Source organism: Nannospalax galili, unplaced genomic scaffold (assembly GCF_000622305.1).
Source record: "Nannospalax galili isolate Female #2095 unplaced genomic scaffold, S.galili_v1.0 scaffold380, whole genome shotgun sequence".
NCBI lineage: Eukaryota > Metazoa > Chordata > Mammalia > Rodentia > Spalacidae > Nannospalax > Nannospalax galili.
The window spans coordinates 6583846-6607965 of NW_008348568.1; the positions used below are offsets into that span (position 1 = coordinate 6583846).

The window sequence follows — 24120 nt, forward strand, 5'->3', positions numbered from 1 at the left end:
CATCAGCAAAGACAAATTAAGCATCTGGTCTACCACAGGATGAGCACTTTAGTATGCATTAAGGACCTTGGGTCTGAAGGTGGAGAGGCCTGGCTGCTTCTTCTTCTTCCCTCTCCCTAAGTATGGGATGGAGACTGAAGCTTGTTAGGCAGGAATGCAGCCCCATCTGAAGTCTGACACTCTTCCAGCAGTGGCTTGGGGGTGCATTAAGAGAAGGGCACTGCATTAGGAGAGAGCTACACAGTCCAGGGGAGCTACAGAGAAGGCTGGCCTGGAGCAGGACCTGTAGGACAGGTGGTTGGGGGGTGCTGGGCTGGAGGGGCTGGGGCTGAGTTGTTCCTCACTGGTTGGCTATGGGAGAAGAGCAGCCAGTGATAAACATGAAAGTTTCCTCTCTTCTCAAGGCTCAGACCAGGAAGGCAGAACACCAGGAAAATCGTGTCCCAGCTCTACTTCCTGTCCCCCTAAACAGGAACCAAAGAGTTGCTGTTGTGGGTAGAGAAGACATGAAAGAAGAAAGGGGATGGGCTTGCTTCCACTGTGTCCAGAAACAGCAGTCCTGGAGCTGTGGACACTGGTGGGACCAGGAAGCCAGAGAGACTACAAGACACAGGTATGATAGAGTCTCATCAAGCCAGAAGGCTCAGTCATGTCTCCCCCTTCTCTTCACACTCCCATTCAATCAATCTCCATGACAACCAACCCTGCTGCCTATCCATCTTCCCCTCTATCTTCCCTCCCACACTCCACCAGGGCATCCTAAGTTGTCTTGCCTCCTCTAGTTCTTGCCCTCACCTGCCGGACCCACTCAGTCCCTTGTACCCAGAGTCTTCTTTCCAAAAAAGCAGTATCACATCACTCAAGCCTTAAGACTTCAGTGCCTTCAAGATAAAGCTGAAGAGTCAAGATGTGCCCCCCCTTCCCCTCTAGCCCCAAGGCAACCTGTTCGAACATTACCATTTCTACCTTCTATATCCTTCAGCTGATCTACACCTAGATGCTCTTTCCCTTCTGTCTGCTCTTTCCTAGCTATTTCCCATTCAGTGTCAGAGATTTAACTCAAGTGGTTGGAGAGCTGGATTTAACTCAAGTGGTTGGATGGTCCCCTGCACAGCTATCACCCCAGCACTGCAGACTGGTACAGAGACAGGAGAATCGCTGCAGCTTGCTGGCTGCCAAACTAGCTGAAAAAAGCCAAAAGCCAAGCTCCAGGTTCAGGGAGAGACCCTGCCTCAAAGGAATAGGGTGGAGGGTGACAGAGGAGGGGACCTAAAGTCCTCCTCTGGCCTTTACATGTGCAGAGGCATGTACACACACACACATGCACACGTGCACACACACACATGCACTATGCACGCACACACACAGTAAGATTTAGCTCAGACATATACCTTGCTAGTCTTCTCTGACCTTCCCTGCCAGGTGTGGTCAGGTTCTCTTCATAAGCACCCCGTGGCACTGTATGTGTCTGCATGAGAACTCAAAACACACTGCCTCATTATTACTGGTGCACGCTTGTTTCCACTTACATGTGGTGCCAGTGCAGCACCACGGCTACCCTCAGTAGGCACTTAATAAAGAAAGAGAGAGAGAGAGAAGCGCTAAATGTTACAAGCAGTCAAAGAAGAAGACAATGGCAAGTGGGCAGATCAGAAAAGGTTTCACGGAGAAAGTGCACCTCAGCCATGTTTTATAGAATCAGCTGGACTTGGGAAAGGTGAAGGGAGGGCAGGAAAATCCAAGCAGAACAAGAGAGTGAAGACAAAGATGCATTCAGTGCAGTGGAGAATTTCAGAGTGGTGGCCTCAAGATTCTATGAGACCTAAATGCCATGGGAGGTGGCTATCCCATCAAGCTTTAGCTTTTGGGAGAGGGTGTTACAAGTAACTGATTATTATCTAAAGAATAAGATATTCAGTGCTGGGGCTAGAGAGGATAGCTCAGTGGTTAAGAGCACTGACTGCTCTTGTAGAGGACCTGGGTTCGATTCCCAGCATCCACATGGCAGCTAACAATCATCGGTAACTCCAGTTCCAGGGGAATCCAATGCCTCTTCTGACCTTTATGGGCACTGCATGACACAGGTGCACTTACACACCTGCAGGCAATACACTCATCCACATAAAATAAAAAATAAGTAAAATAAGATATTCAGTGTTTCATTCTTCTCATCTTTCTGCTTTGACACCATCAATATGATCTCCCTAAGCCAGGGCCCTCTCATTGTACCAAGATGGCTGCAGGTAACAGTTCTAGGTAACACAAATTGTGTTGGTTTGTTTTGTTTTTGAGACTAGCCTCCAACTCACTATGTAGCCAAGGATGACCTTGAACTCCTGATCTTCTAGCTTCCATCAATGCTGAGATTACAGCCATGTACCACTACACTAGGTTTATGTGGTGCTGGAGAATGAACCCAGGGCTTCATGCATGCTAAGTAAACACTATCAACTGAGGTACATTCCCAGCCCTAAATCTCTCTTTTTTTAAGATGGAAAAAAAAAAAAAACTTTCCTCACTTTCACATCTTGCCAGTTTTCCATCATACTGTATTGACCAGAACTGGGTCATGAGTCCATGTCAAATCAATTACTGCCAAGGACAGGGCCACAGTGATTTACCCCTAGGGCTTCACCAACCTCCATTAAAACCCTGAAGGTAGACTTCTGAACATCAGTGTATCATCATGGAGAAAGAAAGGCAAACAGTACCGGGGATGCACCAGTGTCTGCTGCACCTTGTCTCTTACCATCCTCCAAGATCCCCATGCATCGGGTATGTCTAAAGGCTTCTGTGATAGATAATACTGATCATCAGCTTACCAGAATCTATAATCACTTAGGAGATAAACTTCTAGGCTTGTATCTGAGGCAGTTCCTATTTTGAGTTAATTCAGGTGAGAAAACACAGTGGCAGTACTATCCCACGGGCTGGCGTCTCGGACTGAATAAAAAGGAGAAAGTGAGCTGAGCACTAGCATTCATCTCTCCACTCCCTGACTGAGGACACCATGCAACCAGTTGCTTCAAGTGCCTACTGCCATAACTTCCCTGCTCTGGTGGACTATATTCCATCAAACCACAGGCCAAAATAACCCCTTCCTCCCTTAAGTTACTTCCTATCAGGCATTTGGTCACAGAAACAAGAAAAGTAACTAATACAACAAAATGCCTGACACCAGACACTTAGGAAGAAAAAAGAGGAGGGACGGGAGAGACGGCTCAGCAGTTAAGAGCAGTGACTGCTCTTGCAGAGGATCCAGGTTCAATTCCCAGCACCCACATGGCAGCTAACAACCACCCCTAACTCCAGTTCCAGGAGATCAGACACCCTTTCCTGATCTCCGTAAGCACTGCACAACGCAGGTGCACTTATATACATGCAGGCAATATACTCATACACACAAAATAAAAATACATGAAATTTTAAAAAAGAAAGAAAAAGAGGTTTATTTAGCTCTCAGTTTGAGAGGTTCAAGAACATGGCACTTGACTTGAATCAGCTCATTTCTGGTGAGGTCCCCATGGTGGGTGGCACATGCTGGCTGGAATGCTGAGAACATGTGCCAGAGCAAGCAGTCTCATTTTTGAGCCAGGAAGCAGAGAGGGCTGGGTGGGCCCAGCTTCTCCTTTAATAACAACCCTCTCAAGGAGTGGCAGAGCACCTTCTCAGGGCAGTTCCCCACCCTCACCTCCACCCCCAGTGACCTCTCACTATGCTCCATATCATAAAGGTTCTATTACTTCCCAAAAGCACTACCCTGGGGCCCAAACCTCCAATACCTGAACTTCGGGGTGGGACACAATTAAACCACATCAGGGCCACAGCACAGTGCAGTGTGCAGAGAGCCCACACCTCCACCCTTCTGCTGGTCTATTTTAGGTCTGAGGAAGTAACTGTCCTAGGAGAGGAAACTTGCTAAAGGCTATTACAGGAAGGTCTATAAATGATGCTGCTGCTTGAGTTTCCACATGAGGAGTTCCATGATAGTGGGGGACAGGAAATAGCAGGGACAACTGAATTCCAGAGACAAACCCTGAACGCCACTTTATTCAACTAAGAGGTTTACCTTTCTCCTTGAGCAAATAATGTCATCCTTAGGCTTTTCCCAAAATAACCAGCACACTCCTACTGCAAGGACTTTGATCCATCTCTCAGCCTTCTCCACTGGCCGCTGATGGAAATCCGTCTTGAGCTCAAACGGCACCTCTCCATAGCCACACTTTCCCTGACCATCCTGGAAAGACGTCTTGAACCCTGCAAGCTCAGGGCTGCTTTTTGCCAGCTCTCCTACGGAGTAGACTGACATGGATCCAAAATTACTAACTGTCCATCTTTGTCTTCTGCCCACCCACCAGGTACTCAGGTGCATGGCCTCTGATTTTCCATTTCAATCCTACATGCCTAGTGCACAGCAAGGCACATGGTAAAAGTTTATGCCATGAAAACTCTTAGAACTGATGAAGCTCTTCCATGTTTCCTCTCCCTGATGATCATGAAAATGAAGACTCTTACCTTACTTTGGAACCTACTCACTTTGCCCTTGAACCAATTATGTGCTAGGCACTCAGCCACTTTCCTTATATATTGCTTTATTTGACATCTTTTAAAAAAGAAAAAAAAAGTGAGATTTTTTTCACTATTTACAGAAGAGGAAACTAAAGCTCAGAGAGGCTAAGAGAAAAGCTTAAGGATAGACCCTACAAGACCACAAGAGGAATTAGGGCATGATTCATGTCTTCAAAGGCAGTACCATATTGAAGTCAAGAATGTGGGTTCAGAGCTTAGAACATGCTTGAAATCTTTCCACTTAGCAGCCACATGACCTTGAAGAAGTTAACGTACTTCAGCTGCCTTGTGTTTAGACTAGGAATCAACCCCTTACCTAATCATTCGTGATGGAGAGTGAATGCGACACATTGCTTAGGACAGTGCTTAGCATGCACTGATACGCAAGAAATATGACCTGTCATTCTTGTCTCCGGGTCCAGGGGTTTCCCATGGCGTCATGATGAAGGTGTTGCACCTACCAAATCACCCAAGCAAGAACCATGACCTGGCCAAAGGACAGCCTACTAGACCACCACCCAGAGGGGCCGACTGAGAGAACAGTGGGTCAAAGATGATGAAATGCTTGGCTTCCATCCCATAATGGTTCTCAGGGGTGGCTCAGTGCTCATCTGTGGAGTCCCGGTGGAATACACAAGGGAAGTAAGTCACAGGAGCCAACTCACCCCCCAACTGCTGGCCCTTCACCAGAGGATGGCCCTTATGTGAACAAGCTCGGAGGGCCCAATATGCTTACAGCCCTTTCTCCAAAAACCCAGATCCACAGAGGTTAAAAATGAGGTGAGATGGAAGGAGACTCCAAAGCAAAGTGCTTGTGGAAAGATACCTCGTCCCATGGGCCTCATAGACAAGAAAGACCCTTTTCCCTCAGAAGATTGTACTCTCCCACGTTCAGTGCCTTGCCATAATCTGGCAGGGAGGAGGAACCTGGGCAGGAGCTACTGTCCTTAGCTAGTAAGGATCAGTCTCTGGACTAGAACCCAGACTTCCCAGTCTCCCGTCAGCACTATTTTTTCATTATCTTATGCCTTTTGTATTAGTACCTGTCTTCTGCCACATTCATTTCCTTCCTTCCTCCTTCCCTCTCAAACATGTATTATTCTCTCTGTTAGGCAAGGCTAGACACTGGAGGTTACAAAGATGAACCAGGTACCTTCTTTACCAGCAGTAGGCACCTACAGCAGGTGAACACACAAGGCAAGCTCAGTAAATGCTTGCTATCTGAATTCAACCTTTTTTTTTTTTGAGACAGTGTCTCATGTAACCCAAGCCTCAAGTTGGATATGTTGCTGAGGATGACCTTGAACTTGTGATCTCTTACATCCACTGAGTCATGTTGCGATGACAGGTGTGTACCATCACACCCAGTTTATGGGGTGTGGCAGATCAAACCCAGGGCTTCATCCATGCTAGGCAAGCACCTTACCAGCTGAGCTACATCCCCTATCCCTAAAGCCAGTCTTATACTGCCATGTTCTCACAGATTTTGGTTCTCTTAAAACAGCAATTTTTACATTTTCATGAGTGTTCCTTCTTTTCCTAGCCTCTAAAAGAAGACTGCATGAATTAAGCTCCCTGGTTTCAGTTTGTTCCCTACTAGAAAGAAAGGAAAGCTGAGACCACTTTACAAACCCAGGGCCCCATTTCGGGGGGCGGGGGGATCAAAGTCTTCTCTGGAAAAGGGGCCTAAGCTTTTTTTCTCAGCAGTCCAGAGAAATGGCCTTAGAGTCTGGGGCAAGACAGGGAAGTTCCCATGCAAACACTGAAAACTGCCAGGTGTGGAGACCCTCAAAGATCAAGAGTCTAGTGATCAAATGCTCAGCCCAGAAGCTCTGATAGAAATTTAACCAGGACCCAGGAAACCTTTAGGTCTGCTCTAAAGTATAAAGCCACTCTAGAGACAGGCTCCTCTGCTACCCAGGATAGATGGGCGCCTCCTGGAGCATGAACCACAGTGTCCCCAAACCAGAACTCACTACAAGCGTGTCATCTAGATGGAACCTCACAGGACAGTCTGAAAGTAAACATCAACATGCTTGAAATGAAGATACAAAAGACAGAAGAGAAGCTTTAGAAAGGAGCAGGACATAGAAGAGGCTGATGTGAAAGCAAACAAAGAATATCTAGAAGTAATGTAGTCATTAAAACTGAAAATTCAAGGGTGGAAAATTCCACAAGCAAGGCAAAACAGCTGAACAACATAAGCCAGTGTCCCCGGTTCAGCTTCCCAGCTCAGCAAGCCCATTAGCCATGGAATAGCCCAGTTCCACTCATACCACCAGCCCCCTTCGAGATGTTCCTTCTTACAGGCAAGACAACCAAACAGCAGTTTCCTTCAGGATGGCAGGGTCGCCTCACGCTCTCCCTATGTGATCTCAGTTGAGCCGCTATGGTCAGTGAAGAGCAGAAAGGAAGGCAGGGTCAGGAGAGGAGCCCAGACTCTACTGTTCTCCCTCCAAGAATCATTCCTCTGCCCATCCTTCAGTGGAGGTCACAGAACTCAGGGGGCAACTGAAAGACTGCTTAAGTATCCTTTCCACATTCTACTGCAGAAGAAAAACAGAGCTGCGATGAAACAGACACGTAGGACTATTCCACGCAGGTTGAGTTTACAAAGGTAGACGAGCTCTGACCAAAAATTTGCACTCAGCTTTGAACAGGGAAGCGTGGGCATTCCCCAGAATGGGACAGTGGTTGTCTTGACATCCTTCTTCCTGTCCTGCCCACTTGGTGATCCACTCAGCCTGCTTCTGCAGCACTCCTACCACATCTGGAGGAAGTACCGTGAGGCACTCTTCTCCATCCCAAACTAGACTCCAGCTGGGCCCCAGTCAAGGCCACACCCTCTTACTCTTCTGTTTTCCTAACTCTGTACCTTCACACTTCCTGACTTAGGATGTTGGAGGAAGAGGAAACAGCAGAAATACAAGATGAGCTTAGTTCCTGGCATTTCCCAGGGATGGGAACTGTAGGGGCTGGCAGTGGGGCCTCAGGCAGTCAGCAAACCCTCACTCTGCAGCCCAGCATGCCGGCAGGCCAGGGATCTACTGTGGTTCTCCAAAGTGTTTAAGGTCTCAGGAAATCGTCTGGTTCCCGAGAGTATCTGGGACAGGAGCCCATTTTCTCTAACTGAAAGCCCGCTGAAATCTGGTCTTAATTACCCCTAGCAGCAACGTGGCTGCACAATGCATCATGGCTGATTCCCTTGCTCTCAGATGATGGGGCCACCCACCCATACGCCATCAGCAGGCCAGGCCCTCCGTTAGTGTTTTCCCTAAAGATTCAGACAGATTTGTTCCGATGTAACACAGGATCTCTCTTGACCTCTTTTATGGCCAATGGCCTGGAACAGGACTGACTCAGGGTGGGGACACTATAACTTTTTGAAAGCAAGGTTTTAGCTATACGAAAGGCCCTACAGTTGGGCTCCATACACTGCTGGGAAATGAACCATAAGCTAGCTTTCAATGAGAGGAACTGCCCCATACCCTCTGCCACCCCTTTTTGGGAGAGGATGTGAGGGTAGTTGAGCTGGGAAGACTATCATGGCTGGTCATTTAATTCACCCATGAGGCAGAGTGAGAAGAGTCAGTATCCCTAGGTTGAAAGAGAACCATCAGGCCCGCTGTCTAAAGACTACTGAAGTGAACCTCAACCTAACTCCCCTCAGAAGAGTGCAGAGGAAGGCCTAGACATCCATCACTAGTGTCACAGGAAATGCCTCTGACCTGCCTTCCAGGCTAGGATAGGAGCCTCTCCCCCTCACCCATAGCACTGCTTTACCAGCACCAGAGGCATCCACATCCTAGTCCCCAGTTGTACGGCCAAAGGGATTTAAGGCTACAGATGGATGTAAGGCCGCCAATCAGCCAATCTTAAAATAAGGACAGCAGGGCTAGGGATGGAGCTCAGCTGGTGCTTGCCTAACAGGGATGAAGTCCTGGGTTTCCTCCATTTATCAGGTACAATGATGACTACTTGCAATCCCAACTGTAATCCTAGCACTTAGGAGGTAGAGGCAGGAGGATAAGAAGTTCAACGTCAGCCTCAGCTACATAGGGAATTCAAGGCTAGCCTTGGCTACATGAGACACTGTCTCGGGGAAAAAAAGATAGGGACAGAAGATTAAATAGGTGACCCAGTGCAATTACTTACAAAATCCTTAAATGTAGAAGAGAGGATCGAATGCTGGAGGAGAAAAACCAGTGTGGGTATTGCTAGCTTTGACAACATGAGCCTACGTACACCGGTGGCCTCTATGGCTGGAAAAGACTAGCAAACAGTTCTCCCTAGAGCTTCCAGGAGGACAATACCTTGACTTTAGAACAGTGAGAAACATTTCAGGCCTCCGGAACTGTAAGATGGTAAACGTTTATTGGATAAACCATGATATTTATTACTGCAATAAATGACTATATTATCACTATACTTATCTTAAAAGAATTCCATTTTTATTTATATGCCCATTACCCTAGTCAATAGTAATAATAGCTGACATTTGCTACACTTGTATTTGCTTTTAGGACTTACTATGTGATAGGGCCAGTCCAAATTTTTCATAGATCTAAGATATTAAGAAAAAGGAACTTAGGGTGAACAAGACAATGAGGGATTTCAAGGATCCAAGAGTGGGCCAGGGAGTAAGAGGCATCTTTCAGGAGATAACAACATGGGTGCATTTTAAAGTAAGAGGGAGTCAGCCAGCACGAGAGGAAGAGCATACTGGAACATAGCAGATGCTCAGGAAAACCACACAGCAGGTAGATGGTAGTAAGTGTTCCAGTGGTTAGGCTTCAGGCTGAGAAGAGTGTCTCCAGGCTTGACATTTGTCTTCCCTTGCATTCAGGGTCTCATGCCCAAGACCTTCCTATGGATGCCACCACGCATGATCAATACCCAGCTTTGTCTCCACAAACATAACTCCTGTCTCCAAGGTGATGTCACCACATGCCAAGCTGCTCCAGATGGATTCCTAGGACTCATGCTTGAGTTCAGACTCCCCCCACCACCACCACCACACACATCGGCTCTATGTATCCATCACCAGGCTGCCCCAGTTCTATCTCCAAGCCCTAAGGAGGCTACATCTGCTCCTTTCCACCTCCACAGCCACCACTCTGGTCTGCACCACCATCATCTTTCCTGGAACAGAACAATGGCCTCCTAAGCGGCTTCTCTGCACCCACTCTGCTCTCTGACCCACTCTTCATGAAGCAATCTCTTAAAAAATGTGAATCAGCCGGGTGTGGTGGCTCACGCCTTTAATCCCAGCACTCGGGAGGCAGAGGCAAGGCAGATCTCTGTGGGTTCGAGGCCAGCCTGGTCTACATAGTGAGTTCCAGGACAGCTGGGGCTACAGGGAGACCCTGTCTCAAAAAGACCAAAAAAAAAAAAGTGGATCAGGTGCCACTCCTGAGCTTAAACCTGACAACGATTCCTTTGCACGTGGTAGGAGGAGGTCCCACTGTGTGCACTAGGCCCTAACATACTCTTCAACCACACCTTGCATTGTTTTCCTGGTCCTCATTCTGGTCCATGACTCTGCTCATTCCCTGGAAAGCTTGGAGCTCTCCTGTGTACAGAGGACTTTGCACATTCCCATCCCCCTGCCTGAAATGTCCTTCCCCACACCCTCTCTGCCTGGCTAGTTCCTTCTCTACCTTCCAACCTCAGGCCTGGTTTTCTCTGGCAAACCAAGAACCAACATTGTACCCTCAGCCCCCACTTCACTCTCTGGTTTCCTGGATAACTCATGTTCTACAGGGTTCTCTTTCGTTTGTTAGACGTTACCTGCTTCTTTCCAGGTGCCTGTCTCCTCTGGTGGAACGCAAGCCCCAGGAGGCGGGCCCCCATAGACCTGGTTCATCACTACACCCCCCAGACTTCATGCACAGCTTAGTGTGGAGCAGGTGCTCAATATACGGTTGTGGAATTGATTAACTAAATGAAAGAGTGTAAGCCTGACAATGAAAGATGGGGCCAAAAATAAGCGGCCTTGAAAACAGGGAACTATTCATCTTTGCATGACTAGCACCTCCCACAGTGGAGCCACTGAGCAAATGTTTACTGGATACAAGAAGGAATGACTCAATTCCCGATGAATTCCAGAAGGGCTGTCCTTTCTGGGAAAGGCTCCCAAAGGAGTTCCCTCTTGTCTTGGGACTTCTTTGTATATGTATACATGTGTATACACGTGTGTGTTTGTGTGCAGGGGTGCACGTTCTCATGAGTGCACACAGAGGCCAGAGGCACATTGGATATCCTGCTCTACCACTCCCCCACCTTAATCCCTTGAGATAGGATTTCTCACTGAACCTAGAGCTCAGCTGGTGGCCACCAAGCCCCAGCAATCCTCCTGTAGTCACACCCATACCCACACATCCACAGTGCTAGGGTTACAGGTACCCTTGGACAGCCACACAGGCCTTTTTACATGAGTTCTGGGGACTTGAACTCAGGTCCTTATGCTTGAATAACAAATGCTCTCTCACTGAGTCATCTTCCCAGCTCCTCCTTGGTACTTCTTAGGAAGTGACAAATCTAGTGCGTACAGCAAGTGCTTAATAAATGCTAGATGTCACTCACGGTCAACATCGCTAATGTGGGGATGGTTTGTGCAGACTCCTAGAAAGACCTTTGGGGCCCATGTTAGTATGCCAGTGACAGAAAAAGCATAGGGGAGGAGAAAAATGAAAAGGGGCAGGAGGATCCATTCAGACACAACTGAGACCTCGAGGGCGAAGCACAGACAGCACAGGTAACACAGGGGTCCTCTTTTTTTCTCTAGAACACAGCCACCTGGGTGCAGCATGGGGCAGTCAGCTGGGAGGTGGGCCTGCACAGGGAGGGCTCAGCTTGAATGCACACATTCATCTCTAGGCCTGCAGAGCTCGCACTGGTTTTGAAAACCTGGCTCTCTGTGGTTGGGGAGGACTGGGGAGGTGTAAGGAATTTCAATTTCCTTCACCAAATGGCAAGCTTGCAAAAAAGTCCTTTCTCTCCAACATTATCACATACTAAAAATGAGAAACCAGCCACTCAAGAGCTCTCATGAGGTGGGCTGCTTAGCTCACAAGAAAAAGGAGGATTGAAGATCAAGACTACTGAACACCACACAGTACATTACACTGCCTTTTGGGGGACTTGGGAGTTTCTATTTCTTCACCAAAAAGGGGGGAGGGAGAGAAAAGTGATTCCTCACACAATAACCACCATTTTATATTTCAAATCCATTTGGTAGCTGAATCTCAACTCCATCTGGTCAACGAACAATAAGAGTTGAGTAATTTTTCTAAAAAAATTTTTAAACCTTCTTAAATTAGCATGCAGTGTAGTAGAAATCATTATACATTTTTGAACAAGGTAATTTTTTAACTCCCTATCTCAAAATAGGTAGTTTGAGATAACTGCGTATCTCAAAAACAGAATAACAGATAAGAGGTCACAAGCGGGTAATGTAAAGAGTTATGAAGATGCATTTCCACATGGCTGGCAGACCATAATCTGTCATGGTCAAAGGAGCATGGCCCCAGAGTTTGAAGAATTGGAAGCTAGCTAGCTATTCCTGGCCAGGCCAACTGGCCGTGTGACCTCAGACAAGTCAGGTCACCTCTCTGCACCCCATCCACACTAACAAGAAGCTCAAACATTTGTCCTTGAAGATCTTTTTCTCTCTAAACTGTTGTTTGGGCGATTGCAGACCTATGTCTTCCAAATGCTATACAAGGGCTGGCCCTCCAATGGCCAGGCAGGCAGACCTGGCAGGACAGACCGCCACCAACATGAAACTGGCCTAAAAACTGAATTTTGTTTTTCAATCCTAAAACATTACTCAGCAATCCTTGTCCCGCTGTCATCCCAGAATCAATTCTGCTAAGAAAAACTGATGGAACAGATGGCAGGAAAAAAGTGGGAGAAAGTTCTTGGTCTTTCCGATCTGTATACAGCAATGACTGAGTTAAGGATGGTCTAGAGTCGGCTACTCCTCTCCCTGATAAAGGAATCCACCTCAATAGCCCGGGATAAACTCTCGGAATCTATTAAACCTCAGAAAACCGGACACCAGCTAGTTTCTTTTTTCTTTTAAACTTCTTGCCGCTCTCAGAAAAAGCATCAGGTCCCAAAATGATACAAGCGGAAAACATGGCACTACCCAGCTCCCCGAGATATTCGGCGCCCCCCCCCCTCTTTCCTTTGCTTTCTCTCTCTAGCTTGCAGTCAGGGGTCTGGGGCCTTCCTGGCAGCGCCTAGTCCAGGCCCGGCCCGGAGCCGACGGGGAACTTTCCTCCTCGGCGCCATAGACAATGCGGCGACCAGCACCCGCGCCTCCGCACCCGCCGCGCGTGCAGAGCGCCTGGGCCGACTGGCCTCTCCCAGGAGCGGAGCCGCGCGTCCCGGCTCGGCGGTAGTCAAAGCGGGGACCACCGGGCACGGAGCCCCGGGCGGCCTGGCCAGCCCCGTGCGCCCCAGACCCCGGGCCCGCGCCCTCCCGGAGGACAGGGACACCCCGAACCGGCCGGGGATGCCGGGGACCGAGCTGCGCCCCGCCGCCCCGCAACTCACCGGGACCGGGCGGGCTGCTGGGCATTATTCCATCGCGGGAGCCGAGCGCGGCGCAGGAAGGGGCGGGCGACCATGTGCCGAGGGGGAGGAGGCCGGCGACGCGAGCCGCTCGCTCCTGCCCCAGCCCGCTCGGCGGAGGGCGCGGGCTGCAGGAAATCCAAACACTTCGGCAGGAAATCGGGACCCTGACTAAGCACTCCGGCCCACGGCCGCCCCGCGCAGGGGGCTCCCGCCGCGCTTAACCCTTGGGCCGCCGGCACTCTGCGGGGCGCGCGGGGGCTGCACCGGGGTCCGCGCCCTCGCCGGGAGCCCCACGCCGCGGTCCGCCTCCTCCTGGCGCAGCGATGGGAGGGTGGGGCTTATCCGCAGAAAACCTTGGCCTTGGAGGGGGCCTAGGACCAGGACAGCGGCGGAGGAGCCCAGCCTCTCTCCCAGCGTGCGGGGGATGCCTGACCATCTTCTGGCACTTTTTCCTTCATCGGCGAAAGGAATTACTTCTCCCTGTCCAGTTTCACCGGTTGCTTTGCGCTGATTTCTCTATTATTACCCGGTACCTGGAGACAGAGCCTTTGGAGTCATGATGATGGCTAGTTCAGCATGGACTTGGGTGTCTGACCGGGGTTGGAATATGGCCTTTGCCTTTTCCGACCAAGTGATAGCGTTTAACTTCCCTGAGCCTCAGTTTCTCAAATAGGAAAGGAATATTTATAGGCTTAATTCGGAGACCAAGTGCTTAGCCAGAGACTGGTACATTGCAGACATCAATGATAGCCGTCATTTTTCTTATTAGTTCTTTTTGTTGCTCAGAGAAAGAAGACTTCTAACTTGTACGTGTCTAGGCCGGCCTACAGGGAGCCAGGGACAGAGGTCTAGCCTTAGGACTTCGGTTTCCTCCTCATCACTGGATGTCTGTTTTTCTTTCAGTCTTTCAGAACCTGTAGAGGAAAAGGTCAGTGGCTTGCCAGACCCCCTTCTGGTGAAATCTGAAACTCACCAAACCTCACAAAATTTGGGATTTTGTTCTTAACCTGAGGAGGGGGGGAGGGGGAGGACATGGGGGGAGGGGTGTTAAAAAGTCTTGAGATGTTTACAAAGTTTTGGAAAGCCAGAATCAGTCCCTAACCAGGGAGTCTGGGTAGCCAGTGGGAGTGATTCATTGTGGTTTGCCAAGGAACTGCCACATTTGGGGTTTTTCTACCTGGAGGCTGCAGTTTGGTGGTTTTGCTGTAAGTGTTTCAGATTCCTTTGAAACCCAGACTTAGAAGGGGAAACAGAGGAGGGTGAGTGAAAACTGAAATGAATGTGCTGGAAACTGAAAGCCAGGTACCAGCCCAGCTTCTCCAAGGGAACAACATTAGTTTTGCATCTGGATTTGTCTGTTTACCCCAACTCTTCCTGTGGTCAGAAGTACTAGAAAAAGTCCAAGCTGGACACTAGGAGCCCAGGATCCTGCCTTTTGTAGCTAATACCATTTTGGAAAGACTCTACCCAAATCAGGTTGGCAGATGAATCACAAAGCCAGAAGTCAGTTCCACAGAGGAGTTTTCCCTAACCATCTGATCTCCTTGTCTCCCATCCACACCCTCACCTCCACCTCTCCCTCACACCGCATGCCTGGTCTTATTGCTTCATAGCCCTTGTCACTGTTTTACTTTTCTGGATGCTTATCATTCTCCCATGGCTAAGCTGCATGACAGCAGGATCTGCCTGACTCCTTCGTTCTGGTGTCCCGGTGCCAAGATCAGTGCTAGCCCATGGGAACCTGTCAGTAAATGCATGTTGAAGGAATGAATGAAAGGGGCAAAGACTACAACTGCAGGTTCAACTCCCACCCGGGCAGCATAATTCACTGTGAATGCTATGAGGAATTAAGACTGTCAGCCAAGGTAACTGTAGCCTCTTTGGTACAACCTCAGTTAATTACTCCCTCCTTTGTGCTTCCCCGGCATTTCTGTTCGTTAACGACCTTACTTATTGGGCTGGGCATGGTGGCGCATGCCTGTAATGCCAGTACTTGGGAGGACCAGGAGTTCAAGGTCATCTTTGACTATGTAGGGAATTCAAGCACAGCCTGGGATACATGCAACCCATGTCTCAAAACCCCAAGAAAGGCTTCACATGTCACATTACATGTTCATATTAAATTTTTTCTTTATTATTTTTATATTATGTGTATGAGTGTATTGCCTACATGTATATAAGTGCACCCATATCGTGCAGTGCCTGGGGAGGTCATAAGACAGCGTCTGATTCCCCTGGAACTGGAGTTATGGAAAGTTGTTAGCCACCATGTGATGCTGGGAAGCAAACCCAAGTCCTCTGCAAGAGCAGTCTGTACTCTTAACCACTGAGCCATCTCTCTAGGCCCTAGATGGTCATATTAGATGCCAAACTCTTTGAGGTGAAATGAAGGAAAGGGACCTAAGAAAGGCCTGGCAGGAATTTGAATCGAAGTGCTCGTAGGGTACTCAAAAATTTCTGGCCACTGTGTCTAGATAGATGTTCTTATTCTCCAAGAAAAACAGACAAGAAAGTGCCATTAAGGAAACAGAGAGGTAAGGACTCATAGAGGGATGTCCAGGGTGTCATGGGACTGTATAGAACACCGTGTGGGGTGGGGGTACAGAGAGGTTGGGCAACACTTCCGGGAAGTGGGTGGGTGCTCTTAAAGTAAGCAGAGCATTGGATATATGTCTAGGTGGCAATTGGCTCCGTGTCCCCTGAGCATGGCATCTTACCTGCAGCTGCAACGTGGTGCCCTCTGTCCATCTCATAGTTCCCTCTGCCTGGGACGTCCTCCAAGGCAGTGGCACCTTGCTCAACCCAGAAGCACCCAACAATCCTATGGCAGCCCACTAACTATCAGGGAATAAATGCCTCTGCTTCCTGTTTTCCAATGGGAAACAAGGATAAAATGTTTTCAACACGGTTCCCAAGAGGATCTTCAGTGGGACTGATCCAGTTGAACCCCAGCCAGCAGTCACTTCTTTAACTCATCCTCTCGCTTCTCACTCCCTCCATTGTTGTTCCTGGGATGCCTCCCAGGAAAAGTAACCACACCTAACTCCTTGTCTCCAGGTTTGCTTCTGAGGGAAACTCCATTCAGAGCAGCATGCATTCACATACGCAAATATTAGCTAGACACTCCTTATGTGCCCAAGCCAAAACAGCGTGAATGGGTAATACCAGCAGGTTCAACATCATCAGAAGAAATGGTGCAAGTAATAAGCCTTTGCACTGTTTTATAGTTGAAACCGAGGCCTTGCAGTGTTGGGCAACTTGCCCAAGGCCAAACATTTAGTGAGTAGAGGCGTTCTGGACTCCAGACTCTTGCTACCATGTATTGCCTTTCCTGGTGGTTGGTGCTATCGGTGCGAGTTGCAGTTGAGTACATCCTTAGACAGTGGGAAGAGAAATGCGAAAAGAGAAACACTGATCAAGGAAAGAATTTACTCCCAGAGGCAGGGGATGGCCAACACTCATAAATATGCCAAAAATTTCAGTCCAGTGGAACTGGAAAGCAAATGTTCATTGCACTGGATAATCACAAGGCTGGTAACTTTTACCAGAGCTGTGTGGATGGAGTGAAGGGATTGGAAGCCAGATTGCAGTGGGTTGAAGAATGAGTGGGAGACTGTAAGTGTAGACAACTCTTTTGAGAAATGTGGCTGTCTAGCAAGTGGGAGGTAAGGGTGGAGGCTTCTTAAAGATGGCCGGGCATGCCAGCATCTGTGGGTGACAGGAAGGTCCCAGTGGAGTGGAAGCAGTTGCAGAGGCAGGACTGAGCCTAGGTGAAGGGGAACGGGATGGGGCAGACTCCGAACTAGAGAAAAGCCATATTGTCCACTGGAGAGAAGGCCAAGGGGAAAGGTACAGAGTATCATGGATTTATCCTAGAGTCACAGACTGGGAGTTAGATGGGTTATTAAAGCCCTTTACTTGAATTCTTCATGAAATTCATGCTCTGGATGATCAAATGCAGGTGATACTAAGTAACTTCAGCCTCATGATTGGAAAGCAGCTTAAGAAGCTATTTTGGCCCAAAGTAGGTTGGTGAAATAGGAACACAAGGCTGAGCAAAGATTTGGGAGACAGCAGGCACAGTATTCTGGATGATAGGGAGGGCATACGTGGCGGGACAATGGCACTCACCTGTGAGGAGGAGGGTGGTATTTTTAACTGTGATAAAGAGCGTGGAGGGGAAGGTTCTGAGGAGGAAGATAATAAGTTCCTGTTTGTGCTCTGTACAGGGAAGGCAGTGTGGGTGGGGGTAAGAGTCTGAGGCTTTGCAGGACTGGGGTGGGGGCCAAGCTTGAAGGGAGGAGGAGGCAGAAGAGCCTGCACAGTTGGTGAGAGGGGGAGTTGGCACCTACAAAGGCAGCACCCTACGCCAGCCTCTCTCTGTGTTTCTTCACATTGATTTCTCCGATGCAGGGCTTCTAAATCTTGGTGCTGTTGACATGTTGGGCCAGTTTGTTCCTTATTGAAAGGGACTTCATGTGTATTGTAGGATGTTGAACAACATCCCTGGCTTCAACCCATTCGATGTCAGCAGCACACCCCAGTTGGAAAACCCAAAACTGTCACTAGATATTATGCAATATCTCCTGACAACAAAATTCTGCCCCCTGCCCACCCCGGTCAGAAGCAAGGTCACTTCAGAATTCATGATTAAAAAGTGAATACTCTGGGGCATGGGGGGATGGCTCACTTAGTACAGTGCTTGCTGTACAAGTGTGAGAACCTGAGTTCAATTGCAGAACTTGTGTAAAAAGTCAGGCATGGTGGTTCATGAAAGGCAGAGATGGGGGTGGGGGGTGGTCCTGGGACTTGCTGGTCAGCTGATCTAGCACAGTGAGGTTCAATGAGAGATCTTGTCTCAAAAAAAAATAAGGTGGGGAGTGACTGAGGCAAGACACCTGATGTTGACTTCCATGCACATACTCACGTGTGCATGCACATCCTTGTATACACACACACACACACACACACATCCAGAGTGAACACTTAGAGCTGGCCATAGTAGTACATGCCTATAATCCCATCACTCTAAAGGGTGAGGCAGGAGGTCTTTAAGTTTGAAGCCAGTCTGGACTATGTAAGGAGACCTTGTCTTAAACAAATAAAAAACGGGGTGTGGTGGCATGTGCCTATAATCCCAGCACTTAACAGGTGGAGACAGGAGAATCAGGAATTCAAGGTCATCCTCAATTACATAGCAAACTTGAGGCCATCTTGAGCTGCCTCAAAAGGGGGAAAAAATGTAAGCCTTTTGATAGAAGCACTTGTCCAAGTTTCAAATCCTGGCTTCATTAGTTCCTCACCTCAACTCATGACTTTGAATGTCTTTCTTCCCTTTCCTTGGCTTCAATTTTGTGGTTTTGTTTTTGCTTTTTTGCTTTTGAGGAGATGAGGGAAACAATCCATATAAGTACTAGGCTCAGATAGAGTATCTAGTTGGCATTCAATCATCCATCCCTACTGTTACTGTTTAGGTTCTGGTGACGCATCCAGTAAACATTTGGAAATTTGGGCCTGTATGCAGGACCTCTTAGACATATCAGAGACAAGAGGGCACCCTGGCAGTGTGTGGGCACATTGCCTGCAAAATGGAAATTGAAGCCAAAACACAAGGGCCATCTACTAAGCAGGTAGAGGAAACAGAGTTTGTAATAAATGTACGTGAGGGAACAAGTGTATTTTTCTTCAGACAAAGTAAAACCATACCTGACTGCTGGGCAGTGGGTGTGAAGCACGTCGAGTGATTGTCATCCTGTGGAGTGATGACTACATTGATACTGTCATTGAGGACTCAGCTTGAGTCAGGTCCTAAACAGATATGAATGATCATTTAATGCTCACCATAAAGCTATGACTTAGGGACTATTTATCATCTGGTTTATAGGTGAAGAAACTGATATGGAAGTGTCATGGGATGATGAGGGAGGGTGAGTTCATCAGCAAGGAGAAACAGTTGATCACATCACATCTACAATCAGAAAACAGAGAGGTGTGAATGCATGTAGTTGCTCAGTTCCCTTTCTCCATACAGTCCAGGACCCCACAGAGAAATGGTACCTCCACAGTGGGTGAGTCTTTCTACCTCAATTAATATAATCAAGATAATTCCCCACAGGCATGCCCAGTGACAGTCACCTAGGAGACAAGGCTCTGGGCACACCCATGAGCGATGTCTAGACTAGGCTAACGGAGGTGGCAAGACCCACCTTCACTGTGGGCAATACCATTCTATGAGCAGGGGTCTTGGACTAAATAAAAAGGAGAATGTGAGCTAAACACCAGAAATCATCTCTGTTTGCTTCTTGGATACAGATGCAAAATGACCAGCTACCTCTTCAAGCTCCTGTCACTGTGGCTTCCCCACCATGATGGACTGTGCCCTGGAACTGTGAACAAAAATAACCCCTTTCTTCCTTAAGTTGTTTTGGGGAATATTTTATCACAGCAACAAGAAAAGTAACAAATACAGTTACTGATTTTGTTGGATCCCTCTGAGATACATCAGACAGCGTGACAAATTCTTTCACCTTCCTTGACCTTGTTGCTTATGACTTGATTTTAGCCTAGCCTTGTCCCTTAGCCAAAGAGAAAGCAGAGATCCTGATTTCAGCCCTGAGGGACAAGAGCCAATGGGGAACGTTCATTCCATGAGAACCCAAGGGCTTCCAGGAAAAGTAAATGGATGCTGGACATCCAAAACCTAACAACTGTCCGAGAGGTTGCTGGACTTTGGGCCACCTGGAGCTTCTTAGTACAGAGCAAACATTGTGGGGAGGCTGAGGAGAGGAGGAAAGGAAAGTTGGACATGGGACAGGTCACAGCAACCAACAGAGCCAAATGCTTGAGAACCTGCACTGACCTTGGATAGCCTGCATTGAAATTCTGCCTTGGCTACAAGCAGTGTGACTTTTGTCTGGTAATTTGAGGTGTGAAGCTTCCATTTTCTGGCTGAAAATGGGGATAATCACATCCTTCCTAAGGCTGCTTGAAGGATTGAAAGGTCTCATTTGGCCCAGACTGACTTCCGACTTGCTATGTAGCAGAGGCTGACCTTAATTCCTCATCCTCCAGGCTCTGTCTCTCATTTGCTGGGGTGACAGGCATGTGCCAATCACACTAAGCCAACTTTTTTTTTTCTTTTTAAAGCTGCGGTTGCTATGGTTTGAATGTGTCTACCAAAGTTTACGGGTTGTGTACTAGTCACTTTTCTGTTGCTGTGATAGAAACACCATGACCAAGGGAACTTATAAAAGGAAGAGTTTATTAAGCTTACAGTTCCAAAGGGGCAACAGTCCATCATGGTGGGGAGGCATGGTGGCAGAGGTGGCTGGCGTAGGAGCAGAAGCTAAGCTCTCACATCTTCAAGCAGGTATAGGAAGCAGAGCACAACTGGAGATCTGTCAAGGCTTAAGAACTCTCTAAGCCTGCCCCCAGTGTCCTGCTTCCTCCAGCATGGCTAGACCTTCTAAGACCTCCTGAAACAGCGCCACCAACTGAGGACAAAATGTTCAAATACTTGGAGCCTACGGGGGACATTTTCATCCAACCCACCACAGACTGGAAACATAATCTTCAATGAAAAAATGTTAAGATAAGATGTGGGCACTTTAAGAGGTGTTGGGGGTGATGGCTGTGACCCTGTGACTAGATTAACGCCAATATTATATGTTTATAATTATTATATACGTATATAATACAATTTTCATTCTCTTTCTCCCCCCCTCTGCTTACAATGACTTCCACCATGTTATAGCAAACAACAAGAAGACTTTCACCAGATATAGCTCCTTGCTAAAACTGTCCCTCCAAAACTTTAAGGCATTTATTGAGACAGGTTCTCATGTAGCCTAGGCTGACCTTAGATTCACTATGTGTGACCTTGAACTTCTGATTCTCCTGCCTCCCCTCCCTAAGTCCTGGAATTATAGGTGTGTGCCATCATGCTGTGTTTTATGCTGTGCTGGGAATTGAACCCTGGGATTCATATATGGTAAGCAAGCACTCCACCAACTGAGCTACATTCCCAGCCCTTAAATAATTGTCCAGTCCTCAGTCTTAGACTTTTTGTTATAACAATGCAAAATAGACTAAGACAATAGGGTCAACATTTTAAACATTGTTTTTCAAGCTACTGAGTAATGGAGGTATGAAAGAATAGTAACAGTCTCAGTCCCAGGGAGGGTTGGATTTTCTTTCTATTTCCTCTGTTGAATGAACAAGAAAAGGTCCAGCAGAGAGAGGGACAGTCAGAACTGTGTAGGGAGCGATGAGTCCCCACCTAAGCTGGAATATCTGCTCTGCATCCTTGAGCTGGGCTTGTCAAGTCAAATACATGCTAATGCCTGGAACCCAGCCACACATGCTTAATCAGCATGGTCAAACAGAGCTCAGGTCATGAGATTAATACAGGAAGATGTTTTCCCCATCACTCTGTTATTGCTACTCCCTGGGCTGAAGCTCCCCCTAAAAGGGCCCTGGGAGATGAATGCTCAGTTGCATTTCCTCTGGAGCTGCTGAGCGTTGGAAAAATGCTTTCTGTTCTGAGGTTATTAATTGTAAATGCTTCATTTCCAGCTATAATATGATAAAAGGGTTAGAAAAATATGCCATTGCAACAATCACTTAAGCCCTCTTCCATTTTGTCTGAAATTAATAAGGGCCTCACCCTCTTCTTCACCTGGGAGCCCCTGGTGACCCAGGACAAACCTACTCTGACCTTTAAAGCGGGGTCTGCCCCTCTTCTTCGTCCCTGTAGCTCTATAGAATTAGTGCTGGTCAGTGCACTGCATCTCTTCTCTATAGTCTCCAAGGACAGAGACTCTGTCATTCATCTGTGTGCCCTAGTGCCTGTCAGAGTGCCAGGCCACAGCATGCTATCAGCCTGTGGCTCATGAATGAACAGTCATATACTTTTCCGAACATCACCCTCCTTAGGTGTTTAAGAAAGAGCCTCTTCCCAAGTCAGCAGAGAATGGATATGGGGGCATCTGAGAGCAGGCTTCTCAAGCTGGCTTGTCATAGTGGAAGAGTCTGTGTGCTGATAATGAAGATGATGATGATGGTGATGATGGTGGTATGGTGATGATGATGGTGATAGTCATGATGATGGTTATGCTGATGCTGATGATGGTGGTGATGGACATGATGATGGTGGTGCTGATTATGGTAATGGTGATAATGGTGATGCTGATTATGGTGATACTGGTGATGGGGATACTGATGATGGTGATGCTGGTGATAGTGATGGTGACAATGATGGTGATGATGATGGTGGTGATGTGAATAGCTAAAGCTTCTCAAGGACTTACCTTCTGCCTTGCACTGTTCTAATGACTCCAATGGCCTTTTCCAATGAATATTTCATTTAACCTTAAGCCTGTGAAGGAGAAAGATGACTAACACATTTAACAGTCAAGGAGCTGAGGCTTAGAAATGTTGCACATGGACTATCTATCTGTCTGTGTTTCTATTCACTAAGAAGATTCTCTTCTTGCAAACTGAGCCCAGGGGCCAAAATTGGGCATGGAATTTGTGGACTCCATCTCTAAGGGAATTCTAGAAACGTCTGAGCCTTAGATATACTTTTTATTTTTCATTTTTTAAATATTGTATTTATTATTTTTATTTTTTCTGTTTATGAGTGTATTGCTTGCGTGTAGGTAGGTGCACTAGTGTCATGCAATGCCTACAGAGGTCAAAAGAAGGCATCGGGTCCCCTGGAACTGGAGTTATAGACAGTTGTTAACCATCATGTGGGTTCTGGGAATCGAACCTATGTCCTCTGCAAGAGCAGTCAGTGCTCTTAACCGCTGAGCCATCTCTCCAGCCCCAGATGTATTTTTTTTAAAAGAGAAAATAAGGAAGAGGAAGGGAGGGGGGAGAACAACAAACTAGTTAACCAGCAACAAATGAAGGGAGAGGGGACGGGAGGGGTGAAGAGAGGAGAAGAGAGGAGAGGAGAGGAGAGGAGAGGAAACATGGGCCAGGCATAAAGCAATCCCAGCACTTGGGAGGCTAAGGCAGGAAGGATTGCCATGAATTCAAGGTCAGCCTAAGCTATACAGTGCAACCTTGTCTCAAAAACCAACACAATTTCAATTCCTATGCTAGTTGGGAGTAGACAGGTATGTATGAAGGGTGTCATTTTAAAAAGTCTCTCCTCCAGCACTAAAATACAAGGTTGTATTTAACAAATATTTTGTGCACACCTACTGTGTGCTGGGAACTGTTCTTGGGTTTGTAAAACTTATAGTTAACTTGGGGAAAACCAACCAAACAAACAAACAAAAAAACCCGCAAAAAATGAAAAGGAAGCAATGAAAAATTAGATATGTCAGAGGCCAAGATATGTAATGTAAACCTGACAGTCCCTGGAGTCTGGGCCTACAGTCTCAGAAAGAGTAGAAAATAGCCCCCATTGCTTTTGTAAATAGTCCTTAATTGAGCTCAGCATTGCTGTCATTACCACCTTTCTGCATCTATGCAGTCTAGAGATTGCTTGCTAGCTTCCTGCTACAGAGATGTTTACACATCCATGTTTTAACTGGAGGCAAGACTTTCAGTCTGTGAATTGCTTATTCCACTGAAATCATAGCTGCTAGGAGACTGCCTGGGGCCATTTCAGGGGAATGAGGAGAGAGAATTTCCCCAAAGCCCAAAGCCACCCCAGAACTAAGAACACTAACAGTTAAGAACCGACACTTACGTTGTCCTTTAACAATTATGAAACACATTCTCATACAGTGCCTTGCCTCGTTTTCAATTCCCATGCAAGTTGGAGTAGACAGGTATGTAGTATTTTAAAGAGTCCTCAAGTCCTGTTTCCTCCAGGACTAAAATCTAAGTTTTTTTTTTAAACAAATATTTTGTGCACACCTACTGTGTGCTGGGAACTGTTCTTGGGTTTATAGAACTTATAGTCAACTTGGGGAAAGGAAAACCACAGTGGAGTAAGTAATGAAAACAGAC

General features: G+C 47.4%; 1 protein-coding gene across 10 annotated transcripts in view; it reads right to left on the reverse strand.

Moving 5' to 3' along the window:
- Asap1 (ArfGAP with SH3 domain, ankyrin repeat and PH domain 1) overlaps positions 1–13470 on the reverse strand; it is a 349085-nt gene extending 335615 nt beyond the window's left edge. For 5 of the 10 annotated variants that reach the window (XM_008845480.3, XM_008845483.3, XM_017801186.2 and 2 more), the window contains exon 1: positions 13132–13468. Coding sequence is in view for 6 of the 10 variants with exons in the window: in XM_008845483.3 (XP_008843705.1) it covers positions 13132–13205 (74 nt within the window). In the remaining 4 variants the exon portion in view is untranslated. Of the gene's footprint in view, positions 1–13131 lie in introns of all 10 variants that reach the window. The other 5 variants (XM_008845489.3, XM_017801188.2, XM_017801189.2 and 2 more) reach the window with 2 other exon arrangements.
- Positions 13471–24120: the final 10650 nt, after the last annotated feature.